This window comes from Strix uralensis, chromosome 13, assembly GCF_047716275.1.
Source record: "Strix uralensis isolate ZFMK-TIS-50842 chromosome 13, bStrUra1, whole genome shotgun sequence".
Classification (NCBI taxonomy): Eukaryota; Metazoa; Chordata; class Aves; order Strigiformes; family Strigidae; genus Strix; species Strix uralensis.
In genome coordinates, this window is record NC_133984.1 from 15,547,557 (window position 1) to 15,568,770 (window position 21,214).

A 21,214-nucleotide genomic window follows, 5' to 3' on the forward strand; every position below is an offset into this window, starting at 1 on the left:
TCCAGCTCAGAGACCCAAATGGTGAAGTCATGTGAAAACCAAGATGATTTGTTAAGTGTCTTTGCTGGTTTTCAGGGTCTCCAGCACCTGAGCCAGCATAACACACACTTGTGCCCTTGTTTTTTGCCCCAGGACGGGGCTATGCCACCATGGTGCCCCCAGGGCTGCAGGCAGGGCCCTACTCGCACGTTTTTGCACATACAGTGTGGGTTTCTATCAAGGACAGAGCCTGCGCACTCCATTTGAAAGAACTGCAGTTCACATGCACAGTGTTTTCTTCCTAAACATCAACAAAAACACAGCTAGAGCTTTTCACTGTGCTTCATTCTCATGCTGAAAGCTTTTGCTACTTTCGCAGAGAAGGTTGAAGCAGCCTTATCCCACAAGACAACTACATTTCTTTGGTCCGTGCTGTTGGATGACCAATTGTCAGGAATGTAACCTGCCAGTGATAAATGACCACTCGTTTTCCTGTGTTCAATGCTTTTATTTTGTGCTATCAGTGCAAATTAAACACCAAGACTACCACCATTTGTGCAACAGCTTTCACAAAACAAATCTTACAAACATACAGCAATATACAACAGACCAAAATAGTATTCTTAAACTTTCAGGAGTCATGAAACCTACGCAGAATGAAATCAGACAGAAGAAACATAGCTATTACAAATATGTGACCACTAGTGGCAAAGAAGTTCTGTTTTGCAAAATCTGAGAAAGCCAACCCATTTCAAACATTTTCATCATCTAATAACCCCGTGCCCAGTTTTTACCTGGAGTTGTAATGGCAGCCTATTTCAGTGCTTAAACAAGAGCCAGGTGTTGGAGTGTTCCAGTGCAACCTCTCACAGGATTACATGATGCGAGCTTCCCTTAGTGATAGCATGGTTTTTTTTACACATACTTTACGTAGGCAGATTCAAGCTTCGTGTTCCCTGCAGTATAGTTTGTGTATATTCTTTTTCTATGCTTTCCTGTGTAATCGACTAAAACATCTTGTCAAGTCAACTATCACTAGCATACATGTAAAGAGAAACATGAAATCTGAATGTAGTTTAATCAGCTGTCCCCACCCACTAAGACAAGATAACATTTACAAAACATTAACGTACAGTTGACAGTCAAGAAACGAGAGAAACCAAGGGCAAGAAGTGAGCTTATAGCTCCCAGGTTTACATTCCTTGTGGCATGTCATGAGGTGCAGGGTTAGGTGAGGCAATATAGCTGACTTGGTGCAGTGGTCCAGAACTTACAGCGTTAGCAATTTGTGGAGAATTTCCATATGGTGGATTTACTGGATGCCAGGTACTAATATAGCGATAGGCAGGTACTAAAGAATCAAACCCAGGAACAGACTGCTGGCTGAAGGGATCCGACATGACTGGGTAATATACTGGCCCGTAGGACAGGGGTGGTGGCTCTGCATTTTGGAAGTTACCTTAAAAAAACAGAACAAAAACACACACACCATGTTTTACTGTATCTATGGACTTCTTATGCAAATTTCCGTTACTGTGAACACAGCATTATTTTCGTGTCCAAAAAGGAAACACCATTTAGATGACAATTTGACCTAACAGAGGGGTCAAAATCATTTTGGGCCCTAAGTTAGTCTAGAGGAGAACTTGCTCATCTTCCCACTGAACCCTGTTCAAGGATTGCTTAGCAGCATTCTGCTTTGGAGTGCCAGCTTTTTCAAGAGCAACACAGGTGGAGAGCCAATATATTCTTTCTCTGTGTGATCTCTGACCATATGACACTAATCTATGCAGAAGAACCACCCTAGCTGAACAGGCTGAAGCATTAGCAGAGCAGTAACTCTGTTTGCCTTTGAGCAAGAGTTTTGTTATGATGCACTCCTGCCATGTTCCACAGATTTTAATGAGCTAGGCATCTGACCTTTTGCCATTTTTTCCCTCATTTAATACAATCCTCCTCTTTACTGTCAAGTGTATCTACAAGCTTGTTACAAAGCTGCTAGGTGAAACTAAGTTTTGCCATAAATTTTACGCACAGTAAGAAATACAGTAGCCCTTATTGCTCTTGAGTAGCAATAAGGGTTACTTAAGAGGTAACAACCTAGCACACTGAGGCTAAACCAAGGTTTGCAACATCTTCCTTTTAAAAATTCCCATTGAGTTGAAGTAACAAGGCTCAGTGCTTGCCCAAACCCAATTGTCTCCTTTAATACAGGGATTCTGTTTTGATACCATGACTATTTGCTTATCAGTAAGCAAAGAGGTTCCTTCACAGTTTTAGAAAAAGTTCTCCCAAGTTAAAATTGCATACCTAGTACAGGCCTAGAAAGGATTACTACTTCTTTTCTGTGGCTTTAGAAAGCCCCCCGACACACTGGTGGCTACAGTGGCAACTCTGCCATACTTTAAGTAGTATCACAGACGGCAGTGGAACCAGTGATAACCTCTTAGCAAGGCTTACTTGATGTCCTCCCACCCTCACACTTCCTACAGGATAGCAAAGCTGCAGGCAAGCAGCTCCTATGGAGCAGTCGTGCTCTGAAAACCTATTCCCTCACTTCTCATTAGTTGTGTATGTGGTCTTATACTCCAATACTAACCATTTGCAGGTGTTTCCAAGGGAACCTGGTGGACTTCAGTTCGCCCAGCATCAGTGTAGAGCTGAGGTACTGACTGATCTAGGACAGGAGCTGGCTCAGCATATGCTGGATAAACTTCCACAGGTGATGGTGGCAGCACCGGCTGTACATAAACCATGGAAGGCCAATAGCTCTGATGATAATACTTTGAGAAAAGGAAAAAACACAAGGTCATGTGTACAACCACATACTCTCCATCCCTCCTCCAAATCACTAGTGGTTTCAGATCTAAAGTCAGGAAGAAGTGCATTTTTTCTTTTCTAGCCCCTTGTGATACTACACACACACACACACACCAAAGACACCCCAATATAAGCCTACCAGAAAAGATATTGCAATACCTGCAGCAATAGCCACCTCAGTTCCACGTTGCTGTTGTGTCAGAAATGTTCACAGAGAAAGAAGATTCCCGCTTATCAACTTCAGTATATTCAAAGAGATTTCTCCTATTTCTTCAGTTGAAGAAGCTGACATGACTTCTTGCACTTCCCTGAGCAGCAGTACTGACAGCGCGTATGACTGCTGGTGCAGAGACAACTCTCCAGCAGAGCAAGGGTTCCCACAACACAGAAAAATGGTGCTAACCAGTCTGAACACAGCTGTACAAAGTCCTAGAAGCCTCAAGCTACACATCTCTAAATGGTCTTTGATGTCTTGTCTAAGTACAAAATTTCTTAAGAATGGCACAGGTGCCTCCCTTTACCTTCACAGAAAGAACAATATTTATCCACCATACTCCTCAAAAACAAAAGCAAAACACCACCACCACAACTCAAACAACTAAACAGACATACTAGTGTGCATCACATTTTGAGTTAGAACTTCACTTCCTGAGCTGTACTTTCACCTCCACCAAGCAAGCCTATACGTATTAATAGTCAAGTGCACTGGATGTGCATTTAGCACACTCAGAAGTCTTATATACATCAGTACATTTGTCAAGAAAAACAGCAGTTTTTACAGGCAGTTTACTCATTTTAAAAGCACTTACTTGCAATCCCAGATTAAAATAATACCGCAAGACTTTTGTATCTGAAATTAAAGGATATGACATTAAAGAGCAAAAAACTATAAACTGAGAAGCAAAAGAAATTTACACACATTAAGAGCATTTCCTTTTCAGTTCTTTCCTTTTCAGTTACTCTTACTTAATGAGTAAGAGTATTTTAGCACTGCTTTTTCTTTAAAGCTTGAAGGGTAAAGAATATATCTTGAATAGAAATAGTTGTTAAAGCTAGTTCAGCTTTTTAAGTTAATCCTGTTAGATATTTGTTCAGTAGCAGAGCATTTGTCTGACCAACTTATTATCAAACTTCAACAATTATACCGGCTGTAATTTTGGTTTATTCATCTTTATTACTCAAGTGATAATTGTCAGTGTAGTTACAAGTCTTCACTATCTAGACAACTAGGCCTTAAGCAATTCTGGCTTCCCAGTAAGGCTGAGTGTTTAGAGGAAAAAGTATTTTATCAAGTAAGAATTTGATTATGATCCCCTAAATTAAGCTGACCACTAAAAAACAGCACTCCCTCCCTTGCTCACTACAGAAATGAGAAAGCGTTTGGAAGCACACAGCCAGGCAGGAGCAGCCTTCTGTCGCTGGTGTATGAGTTCACCCCAATGTACACATATTATATACATACTTCGCACACATATTGCAAATACCCATACTGGGCTGGCATGGGAGACAAGGGGCCAGCTCCATAGAGACTCCAGCTTCACACCGCCTCTGCCTGGTGTTAAGTCTGGCTCTGTCACTATCTCCACCTTCAGAACTTTGTTGAGCAATGACCACAGAGACATGTCAATGGGGACAACGTATGCAGCAATCCTAACACCTTCTGACCTAACTTTGCGGGTTCCCCCCAATTGTTCTATCAAGTCAGAAAATGGAGAGGGAGAGCAGTAAGGAATATTCCTTCCTCTTCCTCACAAGGGTACTCAGTTCCCTGCTTTCTTTCAAAGTAGTCTTTTACTTCTGTCTTTCATGTACTGAATAATTTGCCCCCAGGCAAATACATGAGAATCAGTCCCAGATGCGTGGAGGAACTTTGAAACTGTTCCCCAAGAACAACAGGGGTTTGAACTTGGAAACGCATTTCCAGCTGTCCAAAACAACTGAAGCCATTTTAAACCTTTAAAAGAAAGAGAGCGCATTTTTAATCTTATGGTGCAGTTCTGGAACTGTGCATGAGAAAAGCTGTTGATTTCTCAGATTCAACTACAGATTTGTTTTAAAGGCTCAGGAAGAGCAAGTCACCTATTCCACAGCAGTAAGTTTGCGTATGCATGCACACACACAGACTCTGCTTTAGTACTGCTGGGAGCTGAAAGGAAAAGCAGGAGGACAACTCAAAAGCAGTGAGCCACTATGGGCTCCAACTTACACCACCTCCAGCATTACCATACATACCACAAACCCACTTCCCCGTAAGCCAGGGCCTCCCCTTCACATTGTTTCCCTGTCCACCCATCTTTCACACACACACACGTTCCCAGCCCTGACCGCCTATGGTACTGCGTGTTATATTTTGTTGCAGATAGGCACAGTGTCAGAAATGCAAACCCCAGTCTTGAAATGCACAAGGATTTGTTTCTCTGTTGCTCTTGCCTATCCTCAACTCTTTCACTGTTCAGCATATTTGATGAGGGCAACAATCCATGCAGCTATTTTAGGAAGCGCACACAGATCCTTCCTTACATCTAACAGCTGTAAGCTTACTCCCGAAAGCGCTGGTGATTTGTCTGTGACATTGACCACAGTCAGTAAAATATTAAAAATAACCCAAAGACTCGCAGAAATGCCAACTTTTTAGTATCTAGCTGAAACTGCATCTGCATTTGGAACAAGTTTTTTTTTTTCCCCTTTTAAATCTGATTTTGTTCTTCAATTGTTTATGCAAATCTATGCAAAACAAGCATAAGAGCTGAATGTAACAGCTGCTTCATAGCAGCAGTGATAACAGCACAAAGGAAGAGCTGGGAGACTGAAGTGACAAACTGATACTGGAAATAACTGATGTCTGGAATGCTGGAACAGAAGCCAGTACAGTAGGAGACCAGTTCTTGTTTATATTCCTCTCTTGAGATGCCTAGAAATCAAGTCAATCTTTGGTAAAACATGGCTATCTTATGAAGCAACAGCTAAGCCAAAAAAAGTGAAAAATATAAAGACCATGTTGACTACTGATAAAAGTCTCATCTTACAATGCATCAGGACAAAAATCATGATAAAATTTTCACTGTGCTGATGGGAAGCTCTAGTCAATCCTGAACACTACTGCAGTCTCTGGAACACAGTAATATCAAGTGGTCTTTTACCAACAGCTCCTTCAAATACAAGGGAGCAGGCAATGGTAGGACACCTAAGGTCACCATTGAAATAAACATGTTCCACAAGCCCTAAGCTCCATCAAAAAAAGATCCAAGAGACTCTGAAAATTGGAACAAACGCAGATGTATTAAGTAATACCAAGGCACATGGCAGGTTTTCCTTTCAAGTCCAGGACTTCAGTCTGTTGACAAATCACACTCCCAATCCAAATACCAGGCAAAGTGTACAGAACTCTAGGTCAAGTATACCCACACACTTCACCCTGCACTACTCCAAAGCTTCTAGATTTCTTAACTTAAAGGCCATATATACTACAGCAGTGTGACACCATAAATGCTACATGCAATTCCTTATTAATTACCAACCTTAAAATCCTTTAAAATAATTTCTAGAGTCTATGCTAAGAAGGACATGGCCAATCTTAAGTGGAGTGACTCAGCTGAGGAGCTACAGACAGGATCTGAAGAGGTTATTAATCCACATCCACTCCAGATTCTTGCCAGTACACTTAACACCCAATTCTCCCAAGTGCTGAAAGCCTCAGTTAAGGGTATTCGACTAAAGCTGAAAACCATCATCTCCGATGTGTGCACAGTATCATCTAGAGTGCTACTACTGCAGCAGGGAAGTGGAAAACAGGATAATAGCCAAGATTAACAAAACCAGGAATTAAGAGCACCTGCAAGAGGGCAGAGTTTCTGCAGAGCACATCAGCAGTACCTGTGAAAGCAGGAGGCCTTTGAGCAGCCACACCATAGTGTTTTGGAAACTGCCTTTTTCCAGATCAACTTCTGACAAGACAAGCATGTTACATAGGAAATGCAGCTGAAAGAATCCATAGCATTTCAGCTCAAAGTTGTTCTCAACCTATCAGATATAGCTACCTGAACTGTAGGTAGCAAGAGTTGCACGCTCTCTCTTATCTGAGATGAGCCCTCTAGGGTTAGTACATTGAGAAAGTCCCACACAGGGACAATGGAGCTAGTTTAGATGGCAATACATTGAATCAAGCATGAAAACAATTTGCATGACTAAAGTATTTTATGCTCCATCTTCAATTAATAGATTTTGGAATAAAAGCCAGAAGCTTTACATTCTGATGCAAGAAGAGCTACAACTGCCATATACCTGAAATAGTCAGTTACAAGGATTTTTTCGGTGGGGAGATCAAGTCAGACAGTTATAGTGAAACTAAACTTTTCAAAACAGTACAAGAAGGAACACTTGCATTTCACAGACCCTACATATATGCAGCCAGTTCTTTCCTTTGCTCGCCCCTGAATGAAAAGCTACTCTCTCCACCAACAGAGAACACAGGAGATTCAGGAACTTGTACTAAAGGTAGCAAGTCTGACAAAAATCATGTCATCTGCTGTATCTACAGATGCCTATTAGTAGGCTATGATTCACAGACTTGCAACGTATCCTGTGTATGGGGGGATATTTAAAAAGCCTATGTACCTCAACCAACATGCAGAGATATACCCACCACTTGAACAGAAATGTGAACAGTCAGCCAGTTTCACACTGCTGCTCTTCAGAGTAGGCTACAGCTTACCTCTAGCTTGGCCTCACCACTGCCAAAAATAGCTTCTCCCCATGCCCCCCGCCAGAGAAGGCAGAAATACCTGAAACTGTTGTACATGATGCACTGACAACACAGGTAACCATAACTGACCTCTAACTCATACCCAGAGCATTTCTGCTCCAGTCTGAACACTACACATTAGGACAAGCTGAATCTTGCTATCAAGAGGACAAGCAGGCTGAATAACCAAGTATTCTTTTACAGCCCTTCTAAGTTTTTAACCCTTAGTGTAGTTTGAGCCAACGTACTGTCAAAGACTGAGCAAGAGGACATGCACAGGGTAGAGCATTTTCTACAGCTGTCCAAAACTACACACAACCAACAATCCTTAGCTGGTAAGACAAGACACTGCATCACAGAGTAGTTTTATCTGCCTCTTGAGATGTGTGCAGTGATGCAACAGTGGCATGCTTGGGCCTCACAGCATTCCCTACCTGGAGAAAAACAAGTTACATAGCATAACAGCAAGCAGTACTGTAATTCCTGTAGCTGAGAGGCACTTAGCTTGCGATAAGGACAGCAGACAGCTTGATCTTTGGGTTATTAAACAGAGCTCTGTGAATTACAGGCTCTATTTAATGCCTTGTCAGCCATAAACATGACAGAATTAGGGGATAAATTAGTAACAAACAAAAAAAAAAATCAAATATGTATATGCCTGTTGCACTGCTTACCAAAGTTGGCTGTCTGATGCAGCCTTGCATAGTACGCCAATATTCTTACATTGTAAGAACAAGTTGACTAAAGATTACCACTTTCAAAATACAGTCCACATTCAGCTGATAAAGCCAAAAGCCCTTTCTGAGCTGCTCTGCTAGCAGGTACTATGTTGGTCTTTGCACGCTTGTTGCTTAATAGCTAAAATGGACCTTAAACACTGTCATAATTGATGACAGTACACAAAAAGGCCATGCGCCTAAAGAACAAAATGACCCTATACTTTATCCCCAGTTTAGCATACCACAAAATGACATCTTTGAGCCCTACAGGAAAACACAATATCCCACTGAACTGTGCAACAGCACAGCTTTATAAACACACAGATTTGTTTTTAATAAGTTATCAGAAAAATTATTTTCCACCAAGAACCAACACGATACAGGCCAAGCACCCTCTCCCTTAGTATTAATTTCTTTAGGATGCTAAAGCTGCAGTAATCACACGTTTGAGTCAGATATGAACTTGCTATTTAAAACTGGGAATTAAAACATTTTTAGCATAAGCATCTATAGTATTATTTTTCACTCGCTGCAAGCTGCAAAGAGCCACTTCTTCTCACTATAGGTATTCTGTTAGGTTAGCATGAAGTACACAAGTCAGAAGTGTGCCAAAGAGCAGCAGTAGTTAAAAGCACAAAATACCGTCGTTACCTCGAGGCAGATCACTGCCACTGGGATCAGAAGAATAAGGTGGAAGAACAGCACCAGCTTCTCCCACCTCACTGACTGGAGGAAGAGGAGCTGAATAAATTGGGAATGGCACCGAAGACACTGCTACAATTAGAAGGAAACAGAAGTCAAGTCAAATTTGCAATGGCATGTAACATGAGCAAAATGCTAAGTTACGCAATTAAGCATGTACTGCTTTGTCATCTCAGTGCCCCTAAATACAAGCTTTAACAAAGTTCTTTAGAAATCACTTTAAAGGAAGTCCAAAAGAAATTTTGAAACCAGATGGGAAGGTTCCAATCATACAAGCCTTAACCGTATATCTATCTGCAATCTTCATATTCCAGTTAAAAATGTCTTTTTCAATCATTTCTCCATACTAGAAGGCAGGCCCGACTCTCCTTACAGAACTGTCTGTCCTAGAACAACAGGGAACAGACTAATCACCTAACTGATCAGAAGTGTGACAATAAGCCCACAGAAGTAGGGGAAGGTTCTAGACACGTCAGAACAAAAATATTTTGGACAGACTACTGTTAAATATTCATTAGGTGGCCCACATCTCTAACACACCAGCAGGTTATTTGTAATGGCATCAGTGAGTAGACAGCTTAGAGAACTGTGCTGAGTGGAAAAAAATGGAGAAGGGAGGCAGAATTGAGCAGAACCAAAGGTGAAGGTTTTGCTGGATACTAAATGAAGAATTACAAGAGATATGAGAAGTCCTCTTAATAATAAGGGAAAAAAAAAATTTTCTTAACAGGCTTTTCACAAGAACAAAGTAGAACCAGCATTTCAGGTGGTAAGCGCACCACGTGACAAATCATAAATTTAATCTCCTTGCACAGAAATAACTAAGCACAGGAGCTAACCAAGTGCCACAAGAAATGAATCGGACATTTGTGTGGATCCTGAACCACCACAGCCAGTTACTCTTTTGGAAGGGATAGTAAAGCCTCAGGACCAACAGCTCAACTCAAGAGGAAAATTAATGGTTGGAAACAGGGGGAGAAGGGAGCCATCATGAACTTCTGCCTTCTAAAAAGCACCTTCTAGCAAAACACCACTGATGGGTAAAGGTGGCTTTGCATTCTCCTCCTTGCCACCTTTACCAATTCCCATGCAAACTCAGGGGCAACTGTTTCCTTCAAAACATGAAAGAAAGAAGCCAGCAGTGAAGTTACAACTATTACATCATTTTAAGCCAAAACAAGTAATACTTCCCCCCTCCCTGATCTTTTAGCATTTGTCTTGGAGAGGTAGGGGAAAAAAAAAAAATGGGAGGGGAAGATGTAACTGAGAACTCAGACATCCAAGTCCATAGCCATAGTATGTACACTCTACCTGGCCTCCCTATAGAAAGGGGAGATACTATGACTGGCTGAACTGCTGTTTGTGGGGGAACTGCTGTTGTGACACTGGCTGGAGTGGAGACAGCAGAATTTGAGGAGAAACCTGTAGCTGGAGCAGCATAAACACCTGTTGAAGTTGAGATTGCTGCAGAATTCACCATCACCTGGAAAAGAGTCAGAGTATTCAGCAGACTGCCTCTACAACTGGCTTTGACAAAGACTATGGAAACATCATATAGTTCAACAGTTCTCACTTCACATAAATGCATTTTGGAAGTCCTAGCTGTAAGGTAGCTAACTATCCCAGTTCTCTAAAAATTGGCTTGAAAATACCAGGTTAGTTGCAGACACCTGCAAGGCATCTTCTCACTCTTCTGTTTTGCTTGTATTTATAGGGAATTGTATTCTTTGCTACAAGATGCTCTAAGGGGCAGGTAGAGGGAGCCCACAAACCAACACTAATCCAGCAGAGCGGTCACCTCTCCACACAATAAAGTACTAGATACTACCTTTGGGGGATAGTCGTAGGAAGCCACTCCATCTTGAGGTGACACAGAGACCGGCCCTTCTTCCTGAAGGGATTCCAAAGCAAAGCATGCTCCATATAAGAGGCAAAGAAGTCACACAGCACTCACCACACCCCTAGATTTTTTAATGGATTATACACACACACATAGAGAGGATCTCTTGTAACCTGCATATTGTGTCATGCACAGGACCGCATTTCACACCCACTGTAGACCAGTAGGTGACTAAAGATTTAGTTTCAGAATTTAAAAAAAAATTCCAAAGTCAGTTCTATCAGAGGTGAGATCTCTCCAGTCCCACGAGGAGGAATAACACTAACTGGAATAGGACTTGAAGGGTAGCATGATAAAAGCAAGTGCTGTCTGGAGCAGAATAAGAAGTAAACAGCACTCAAATACACACTCTCTCTTTGCAGAGTGGAAAGCAGAAAATCATTGATGTTTCTAGTACAATTCAGACTGTATTTGCAGACTTGGACAAACCCTCACCATTTAGAGAGGAAAACGGGGTGTGAATATATAAATGAAAGCATCATTCCTTTCTTCCAAAAGAAGTCTCTGAACTACTATGTCAAGCCTGCATCCAAGGACACTTTCTATGAAGAATGCCACACACTTCAAGGATTCCTGATCCGAACAGACAGTGACTAGAGCTTACCAAGCTTGCTGTAGGTTCTGCTGAACTATATACTGTTGCACTTTCACAATCAGGATCTGGAGGGCATAGGCAAAATTAATTGAAAAAAGCTGCATTAAATCTAATCCTTCAGAAACTTATAAAAAAGTCATAATGAGTGCATTACACTCACAGAGTCTTCTATCAGTAGAGACTCATAGGTAAGTTCTACTTACCTGGAGGTGCATAGATATATTCTTCATGAAATTTCCCTACAAGGGAGAGCACAGGAAGCTTTAATTCAGGGGAAAAAAAAAACAAACAAACAAAAAAACCCCACCCTTAAAGCTGAAATTACCCCAATTGCAATGCATCCATTAATGAATTGCTTTCAGTAGCATCTTGTTTTGTACAGAAAAGGCAGAGAAACATTCAAGACATGCTCATTTTGTTATCCCACCAAGTATCAAGGCTGCCATTACCAAATTTACACCATGCATTTTTAAGCAGCAACGTGGCTTGCTACAGACCTACACAATCACAAGGCTGATGGCGTAGCAAGCTTAAACAAGTGACACATTTCTATCAGACAACAAAGAAAAATAAGGTGCTCATGTGCACATTCAAAGCTCACAATAAACACGTATTTAGGAGATAAAAGGAACCTACTTTGACAATCAAAAGCACACTGGAGATCTTCTGAAACTGTCTTTTCTCTTTGCCCACTAATCCTTAAAGAACTCACCATTTTCACTTGTTTCTTCTTCCTCCTCTGAGGAATTCAGTGTGGGCTTGTTAGGTGGAACAGAGTTCGGGCCTCTCCTTGCTACCCAAAATCCTGCTGGACCATGGACAATGGGAGCAGGGCCACCCTGGCTCTAAAAAGCAAAGTCAGAAGCATGCACTTAAAAACAGTTTGAAGTCTTTCCATGCTTTACACACACACAGTAGAAATAGGCTGGCAGACCAAGCTTGCTGCAACCAAAACTTAACTAGAGTTACCATTTGCGTGTCTGTTCCCATGCACCTTGATTGCAGCAAAATGGTTGCAGCCACATTTCTTTCCTTTACCTTTTGCTCTGCCTAGCAAACTTAAGGCAATTTATTTTTGAAGACCTACCACTGTCCTATGTCATACAGTTAAGCTGCTCCCTCCCAGGACTTAGACAGCTTTATCTCAAGCTCAGACAAAGCTGAAAAGGAGGGAGCAGAGCCCAGACAACAGCTAAGACTGCTACCCCCAACATATATTCCTGCATTTCTCATCCTGGAGCATTCCCACCATACCAACAGCAGATCAGTTCACCCAAATACTCTACTTATCATGGAAAAATGTTCTCTTTAGTCACAATTAGTGAAACCCAAGGGTGGCTACTGGCATAGACACCACTGCCTGCACTAACTCGACGCACACATGCAAACCTCTTTCAGAGAGCAGCACCCATCAAGGTTACCCACAGGACTCCTCTACCACTTCACATGCCCTTTGCACTGCAGTCAGCCCTTAGCTGCACCACAATTTAAAATACAGGGTTCTCTGAAGCAGGAATATAGGATTGAGATGCTCAAGTAAAAGAAGTTGATTCACTCTTTTGTGATGGCTAAGGTGACACTCAAAATTCTCCTCAGAAGACATGGTGACTATGAGATCGATAAAGTGCTCAGAGAGGCTTGTAAGATTTCCAAGGTTGAAGCAGAGGTGGTAAGTCAGAAGATTCTCCCACCAGGCCTCTAGTAGGTTGGCAGAGTTTCCTGCGAGATGCATCTTTCCCCAGGAAATGTTATATTCCTTTACTAAACAAGACAAGGAAGAGACAGAGAAAAGGCTTTGGCATTGACAGTAACAAAGGCACTGAATGAACATGAAAAACTATTCATCAGGAGCTGCAGGTATATAGTCTAGCAATGGGGAGGAAAAGCTGGTAAGCTATACTGATTTCATGTCAGAAAAAAAAAAAGTGGGATAAGCTGTCCTTATTCCTTGATGTTCTTGCAGGAAAATCAGAGCAAAGATTACACATCTAGCACATGAAGACAAACTAAAAAATTGCTGCTGCTGCAAAGGCCCCAAGCAGATTCCCCCCCTCTCATTTAAATACAAGTCTAACATTTGTTAAGTTCACTGCTTCAGCACATGAAAAAACAATGCAAACCTACCAGGGTTTTGTTTTTTTTTTTTTTTTAAAAAAAAAGTAAATCTGCTTTCCTATTCAGATACCTAAATATCAATTGACTGTAGCACATCCAGCTTTGTACTAGGCTTAAACTACAAATAAAAGGATTCATTTTAAAGTTTAGGAATACTCTGTGCCACTTTATCTACAATCTGACAGAAAGACTGTTTTAAGAGAAGTCTAGATTTGGAATTCTCCCCTGTTTCTGTAGCAGAAGAAACTATTTCAGGAACAACATGCTAGCCCAAAACATCACAACTATAAATTCATAGGAACAATCCAGGCTATCACTATACATTTTCTGAATCTACTTACGCAAATGATACATTACAGTGTGGCAAACAAGTGAAAAGCTATCTCCCACAATATTTAAAGCTAGACAGACAGTAGGAATGGATTTTTTTGGTTTGTTTTCAAACTGCAATAGAAAGAAGAAACATGACCCTACTTTTATAAAAATATACTAACAAGAAAACAAGGGCTGCTGGTGAGGGGAAGGAGAAAGAAGGGGAACATTTAGAAAAATTGAGGTTTTAAGCAGGTTTTACAGGATCTAGACTCATTTCAGCCTTCCCATCTCAAAAACACACACTGCTAAAACTTTTTACAAGGGGGAAAAAAAGAAAACCTGCTGTATATTTAGGTAAAGTGCTGTGCATTTGTACAGCTTCATCCCCTCCTCTTTGAGAGGTTTCATCATATCCTTTGTTCATAACTTACTGGTAAAGTAGGAAAAGCAGCGTCATCCTCTCCTTCAATTTCATAGAAAGTTAGAGTTTCTTCTGGCTCTTGAGGCTCCTCTCCATTCCCTGGTACAAACCCATACTGACATTCCTTGTTCACACACTGCATCTGACGGCGGCTACGACTGTAGGAGCTTTAAAAACAAGAAAGGAGGTTAAGAATCACAACTATCTGGAGTTTCACCTTGGTTTCGTTGCTCAAATTTAACCTTTTTTTGGAAAGGCACAATAAACCCATTGTTTCATGTTGTGCCACTAACAGCCAACTCAGCCCTCCACATACCACCATCCTCCCCAACTCTTTTAGAGCAATGTTTTGTAAAGAGGTTCATATTCACTTACCAGGACCTGAAGGAGAAATTGTCATAGTTCTGATAGCATCTCTTTCCTGGACTGGGGCAGAATGCTATTTGAGGGCCAACCATGTTGTGCCTGTTTATAAATCGGGCAGATCCCCTAAGTTTAAAGGGTAAAAGGTGCAATTACCAGGAAGTGCCTCTCAGATGGAACTCATTTGTAGTTTTACCTATTGAATAGCACAAACTCTCTATTCATTCTTGCTACAGACTAGTTAGGAGAAAACAAGTGGTGATCTCAGAGAGGTTTTCAAGGCTTCATACCTTGGCATCCCAAATCCACGGTTATGTCTCTGAGGAGGATTCTGAGAATGATAGGATTCGTAAGGTGCCACGTTTCCACCACCCTGTGAGCAGTGAACTGGAGGGGAGCGCCCCGAAGGAACACTGTGCTGCAGCCGGGGTGGAAGAACCGGCTGACCCCTGCTATAAGCCACAGTCATAAAGACTTCCTTCCCACGAAATTTCTTAAGCATCCGCTTCCGTGTTTTCACATCCATTTCTGCAGTTTCAGTTGAGGACAGAAAAGACAGATTTACACCTTAAACAGTTGACTCAAGAGCTATGTTCTCTACCATTTGAGAGGAGTCAATATTTGGACACACGAGAAAGAGACAATGGCCTATCCCAGAAAAAGTACATTTTAAGTACGCAAACTTCATAAGGCTCAACTGGGCATTCTAAATTATGAGCAGAGCACGGGCATCTCACATGTGAATACCTTCCCAACTTCAGCTGATCAACCAGTACTCTGTGTTAAAATCTCGTTATGAAGGCTGATTTATTAAAAAAAATCTCCAAATTAAACAAATACAATCCACATTTAATGGGCTGGGGAAGTCTTCGTCCATCCATGCATCTCTGCTAAGGCCAAATCAGACAAGCTTTTCACTTCACAGATCTAGTCTTTATACATGGTTCTCAAATGTCAAATTTTTTTTTGGTAATTTTGAGCAATAGCAATTTTGCTATGTACTTTCAATGCATTTGCTCTTTTGCAAAGGCAAATTCATCCCTCTGTCTGAAGAATCACTTTACATCATGCCCTCGCTACCAATATCCAAAAACTGCTACTGTTAAAATTGTCGTGTCTCCCTCACTCCCACCGGCCCTGAGGGAAGGAATGCTTGTGGAAACGTTGTACAAACCTATTCCTGAGAAGTATCCACCTGTTATTTTCTGATAGGTTCCTCCTTTTCGGCTGGGAGCCATATTCCAAGCAAAGACAGGTGCCACTTGTGTCACTGGTTTTAAGTTTGCCAAAGGAACAGTATGCCTACACGAAGAACACTCATGTTAGCAGTGCCACAAGGATACACTGTGCGTAACTGCACAACAACATAAACTAAAGCAACACTAAAATAGGAGATAACAGAAAAACCCACAAACTTAAAAGAGTATAGGGAGCTTGTGGAAATAAAAATCATCTGTTTCTCTGACACCAAGCACACATTAGTGCTACTCATTTATTAAAAAAGGCATGCTAGGATTTAGCCCCAACACTACTGACTTCCTGGGTAAAGTCTTTCTTCCCTGCGTTTGTGTGCTTTCAAATGTACACCTGAAAGCATATGACCCCACAGAATTTTTGCAATATGCCAAGCTGAATTCTAGGTTTGGAGAAGGGTGAATGCTTTGAACAGCAAGGTGGAGAAAATAAGACTTGCCAGAAGTGCCAATTATCTATTTAGTTGGTTGGGTACAACATAAAAACTTGAGAAACCAACAGCAGAGGGCAATTTACTACCCATGAATTAAGCCTGAACTGCAAAGATCACTTTCACATTCCAAAGGAAGAGTAGCAGGATTTCACAGAAACCACTACAATAATTATTTTGGTCATTAGAAATCCAAGAGAAAAAGTTTCCTGCAACATTCTATTTGAAGAGTGATAGCCAACAAGGAAGCAAAGGCTCATTTTATATTTAAAAGCCTGGGTTCTCTTTTCAAAGTATCTTAACAATCCTATTTTAAGCATCTGTGAATATACAAACTCAACCAGGAAGAGTTCAAACATGAAGTTGTCACCAGACTGCTTACTTTTCTGCCAGCTCCTCAACGAATACAGTCAACGTGTTGCCATCCTGTCTGACTTCCTGGATATGAGCATTGTAATACTTACCTCCAGGCTCCAGACGTACCTGGAGAGAGAAAAAGGGAAGCTCTGAAAAAGCCAAACTGCATCAGGGGATTCAGAATTACTGTCTACAAACCACTAATAGCAAAGGCTGTTGCTAGCTGATCCTATGTTATTGAGTTGGCCTGGGAGTCTCAAATACTTCTTCAAAATAGCAGGCAAAATAAAGATCACTGTACTAACTTTAGGGAGGAAAAAAAAAAAAGTCTTTTGAGTAACTTAGAGGTAAGAAGATACTTGCTTTCTAACTTATTTTTATACACTGTGCCAAGCAGATAAGTACCAAGGAAGACCGCTATTTAAGAACTTGAGTAGAATGGGAGATAAAACAGGAAATTGGAAGGGAAAGCTCTGCTCAGCTAGAAACAAGTCACTGAGTGGATCATGAGCACTACCTCAACCAGTAATAAAAAATAAGCTCTCACTACATACAACATCGGAATACAAGGAAAGCTGACCTTCCTTTCAGCATCTCCTGGCCAGATCATGCTAATCCTCTTTTTTTACCTCTTTCTTTCTATTTTATAAAAATATTTGTTACATTACTGTTGAGAAGTGGAAGACTGTCCAGCCTTGCTGCTGACCCCCACTGAAAATCTGATAAACTACCTCAAACACACACCCTTTGCATTTTGAGCTCTCGATCTGGAACTTCCATGCTCACAGAATGTATATCACTGGTTCGCAATGAATTTCCAAGCAGCTTTTCCCTCACACTACCCAATGTTTCAAGGTAGATTTTAGAAAGAAATTAAATTAAGAAGTCAGATTAATAGCTACAAGGAGAGAATGAGAAAAGCCTTGGAAAATTCTATGAAGTCAAATGATTTTATGGCTTATCATACTCCATTTAAAGCAGTTTTAATAGTTTATCATAACTGAGTCTCCTTTGAGTACTAACCTGACACTTGTCTCCTAAATAGTACTGTGTCCCAGCAAACACCATGTAGTCAGTTTTTTGAAGCTCTAAAAATAAATGAATAAATAAAAAGGAAAAAGCCTTTAAACTACTGTTCTTTCTTCATGTATCCTACAAGTACTTCATGACAGCATCCAACTACATATTATAGGCCAATTAAGTACTTCCTATGCATATCTGAACATCCCCCATAGTAATGGTGAAGTAACTGTAGATAACAGACCATAACCAGGCTAAGTCACAGGAGATCAATAATATCCAGATAATGCAGTAAGCAGCACTACTACTTCAATACTGCAACGTCTTTTGTGATGGTACTAAGTTAATCCTGCATTTAATACCAATCCTGATATTAAGGATGTTGGACATGTCTTGTCTTACCAGACTACTGGTGACACTTGGCAAAAATGTTATTCAAGAAAAACTAACATTACCTAAAGTCTCCTTGCTGCTAGATTTCGAGGTTTTTCTCCATTCCTTGCCTGGATTCTCTGCCTGTCAGTACTCTACATGGATAATTAGTTACTATACTCTGTTCCAAGAATTTTAATGACCCTCATTACTGTTTATGCAGTTGCTGGACTTCTTCAGTATGCAAAACACTTCAGGTCAGACATCAAACACCACTTCAAAACTTATCTTTCTAGGTAACTTCTTGCTTTACAGATCAGCCATAGTGTATGCCAAAAAGCAACCTATAACAAGCCACAAAGACCGTGAAATCTCTCCAGAATGTTCAAGCCCAGGAGAGCTGGGAAGCAAGAGAAAACTCATCTCATTTGACAGATCTCAATGCTAAATTTGAGATCTTCATTATTATACAACCCTGAAGCCAAAATTGTGCTTTAAAAAGCAGAAGTCCTTGCACACATGCTGCAAGAAAACACTCAAATTTGAATGATTTCCAATACAACAGAATGGTAACAGAGTTCTGTTCTCTGCTTTGAGTCCCCGTATTTCCTACGCTATAGTCAATAAGTAGCAGAGGTCAGATTTTTTAACAACCTTATCACCATTATACAATCTCAGCAGCAGTATATTTCGTACTTGGAAATGAATCCAAGAAAGCAGGTACTAGCCAGATGTACTACCTACAAGCATCTGCTGGGTTAACCAGTATCCTTCACATTTCAGCTGTGAAGAAACAGGTGACATAGGCCTCAGATTCATAAATTTAACATTAAGTCTAGTACAGAAAGAGTTTTTATTTTTCCCATTTTAAAGATACCTTTTCTGCTGTCCAGCCAAACATCAAACTCCACATTTCGATAGATTTCAGGGTCCAGTGCCTTTAGCACTTTATAAGGAACAGGCATCTTTGACGGATTTTCTAGAGGCTAAAAACAAGAGTTGAAATGGAGCATTAACAAGTGCATTTACAGTTTTCAGCATAGTATCTATCCTGCCAGCATCTGTGGACCACTCTAAGATATACACACACATTATTTTCAAAAATTTTCACTTCCACTGTATTTGCCTAAGAACTAAAGCTCAGGAATATGAAAACACATTCAGACACTCAGAAGCTGAGCAAACAGACTTCAGAAAGGTCAGAAACAGGCTCAAGAGTAACATTTGGCATGTTCTTTACTCAGAAAGAATTGAACAAAGCTAACCAGACCAATGAAGCCATGGCTTCAAAAGTTGGTGGGAGTTTCAGTTGTTATATCTGAAAACAGGTTTCTACAGAGCTTCTAAAACTGTTCCAAAGTGATTTATACTCTCTTCAAAATAAAAGCGAACAGATTTAAACCATTTCTGGGAAAAACAAACAGCAGACCAGGAAACATCTGCTAAGCTCCATCTTTGGGGGGGTGTGGGGGGTGTGTGGAATTAGCTAGAGAAGAACAAGAGAATCTCAGAAAGGAAAAAGGCTTATCCAACCTAACAGAAACTCATGGGCAAAACCAAAAGACAAGCAGGTGAAAGTAATAAGCCACCCACTTTCCAAAAAGTCATTTTTAAAAAGTGGAAAAAAGGTTTAGCCCTAACAAGGGTAACATCATACAACAACAAAAATAACAACCACCACCATAAGGAATTCTTTCCTAACTGACAAACCTTTTCTTCTCCAATGCCTTGTTTGAACTTATCCTCCTGTGGATTGTCTGTAGCATTGCCTTCCCAGTCGTCCACTCTAAGTAATTGAAAATAAGATTACAAAAGAGACAATGCATAATTTCTAGCCAAGATTAAAATCAACAAACTGTTCATACAATCTGAAAAAGCACTATGGTGCCATCAAGTGGTAGATTTTGCCTTAAACACTAGCCGTGGCTGTGATGCAGTACAGGACAACCCTTCTCTTAGTTTCAAGAACATGACCTTCACTTGTTCCAACACCCACCCCTAACGAGGGCTACTGCTTGCATTAGGAAAGGATGAAGATGATCCTACTGACTGAATAAACTCTTGCACTGTCAAGTACAAGATGACACCCTGTTCTAAGTCCTATCAAACCAATGTCATTTGCAAGCATTCAGTAATGGTCACAGGCATCCTTCAAGCCTTTCTAGTGACTTGAACAACATGGGATTATGAGTTTCTATAGGTACATTCTGTCTGTTCCCTTCATCCCCAGTGATCCAGTAGACCTGAATAATGCCACCATGTAACTGCCTACTTGAGGTACGATTCCATTTAAAAAAAGGACAAACAAGAAAATAAAGCAGAGCTCATTTTCTCAATGCACTGTTGCCTCTTCAGAGCTATTGAGGCTGCAAAGAGTAATAACAGTTTCTCACTAAAAAAATAATATTCTGATGACATAAGGAACAATTGTGTTTACAGATAAGCTGTCCTTTTACAGAGTAACACGCAACTATAACATAGCCAGCAGCAGAGGCCCAGATTCAAGGAAAGCACTCTCTCTTCTGCAATATACTTCAGGTTTATGTTTGTGTCATGAGATAGGAAAAAGAGTTAATAACCCATGAACATTCAAAGAAACTTGGAAAAGTTGTCCTCTGAAAGGTTTTTAATTCTTTTTGCTTCCCTTTTACCACATCCCCTTCCCAAAATACTACCTCTTTTCTGATGGATTTCTGGTTACTTTTTCATGAAGACAATCAAAGTTTGCATCCTCACTTCCTATAGAGACACTGTTTCTGTTCTTCCTGGATCCACTTCGAAACATCTCAACTGCAGTCCTTAATTCTTCCTCATCCATGCCAAACACATCTTTGTACAGGATCTCGTATAATACAGCTGAACAAATCAACACAAAGCTCAAACCAAATTAAGATAATACCAGATCCATAAGAACTGCTGCAATTTTCAAGGTAAGCATATCTTCAGATATTATCTACTGTTACAAGTCACTAGTTATATTAAATTCAATTAAGGAGAGGATCATAAAGTAATTAAGGTGGGAAGAATGGAACTCTGGAAGTCATTTGGTCCAATATCCCAATTAACAGATAGAGTAATCAGTGTATATATACATTAATATACAATAAATGA

General features: G+C 40.5%; 1 protein-coding gene across 1 annotated transcript in view; it reads right to left on the reverse strand.

Moving 5' to 3' along the window:
- Positions 1-470: 470 nt before the first annotated feature.
- ALG13 (ALG13 UDP-N-acetylglucosaminyltransferase subunit) overlaps positions 471-21,214 on the reverse strand; it is a 30,881-nt gene continuing 10,137 nt past the window's right edge. Inside the window, exons 12-29 of the mRNA XM_074882609.1 lie at positions 20,779-20,959; positions 19,814-19,889; positions 18,981-19,089; positions 17,735-17,799; positions 16,737-16,837; positions 15,845-15,972; positions 14,961-15,198; positions 14,683-14,796; positions 14,318-14,474; positions 12,169-12,301; positions 11,660-11,695; positions 11,466-11,521; positions 10,790-10,852; positions 10,273-10,444; positions 8,911-9,033; positions 3,609-3,649; positions 2,579-2,762; positions 471-1,438 (exon numbers count right to left, since the gene is read on the reverse strand). Of these exons, the coding sequence (XP_074738710.1) occupies positions 1,173-1,438; positions 2,579-2,762; positions 3,609-3,649; positions 8,911-9,033; positions 10,273-10,444; positions 10,790-10,852; positions 11,466-11,521; positions 11,660-11,695; positions 12,169-12,301; positions 14,318-14,474; positions 14,683-14,796; positions 14,961-15,198; positions 15,845-15,972; positions 16,737-16,837; positions 17,735-17,799; positions 18,981-19,089; positions 19,814-19,889; positions 20,779-20,959 (2,243 nt within the window). The 3' untranslated portion in view covers positions 471-1,172. The remainder of the gene's footprint in view (positions 1,439-2,578; positions 2,763-3,608; positions 3,650-8,910; positions 9,034-10,272; positions 10,445-10,789; positions 10,853-11,465; positions 11,522-11,659; positions 11,696-12,168; positions 12,302-14,317; positions 14,475-14,682; positions 14,797-14,960; positions 15,199-15,844; positions 15,973-16,736; positions 16,838-17,734; positions 17,800-18,980; positions 19,090-19,813; positions 19,890-20,778; positions 20,960-21,214) is intronic.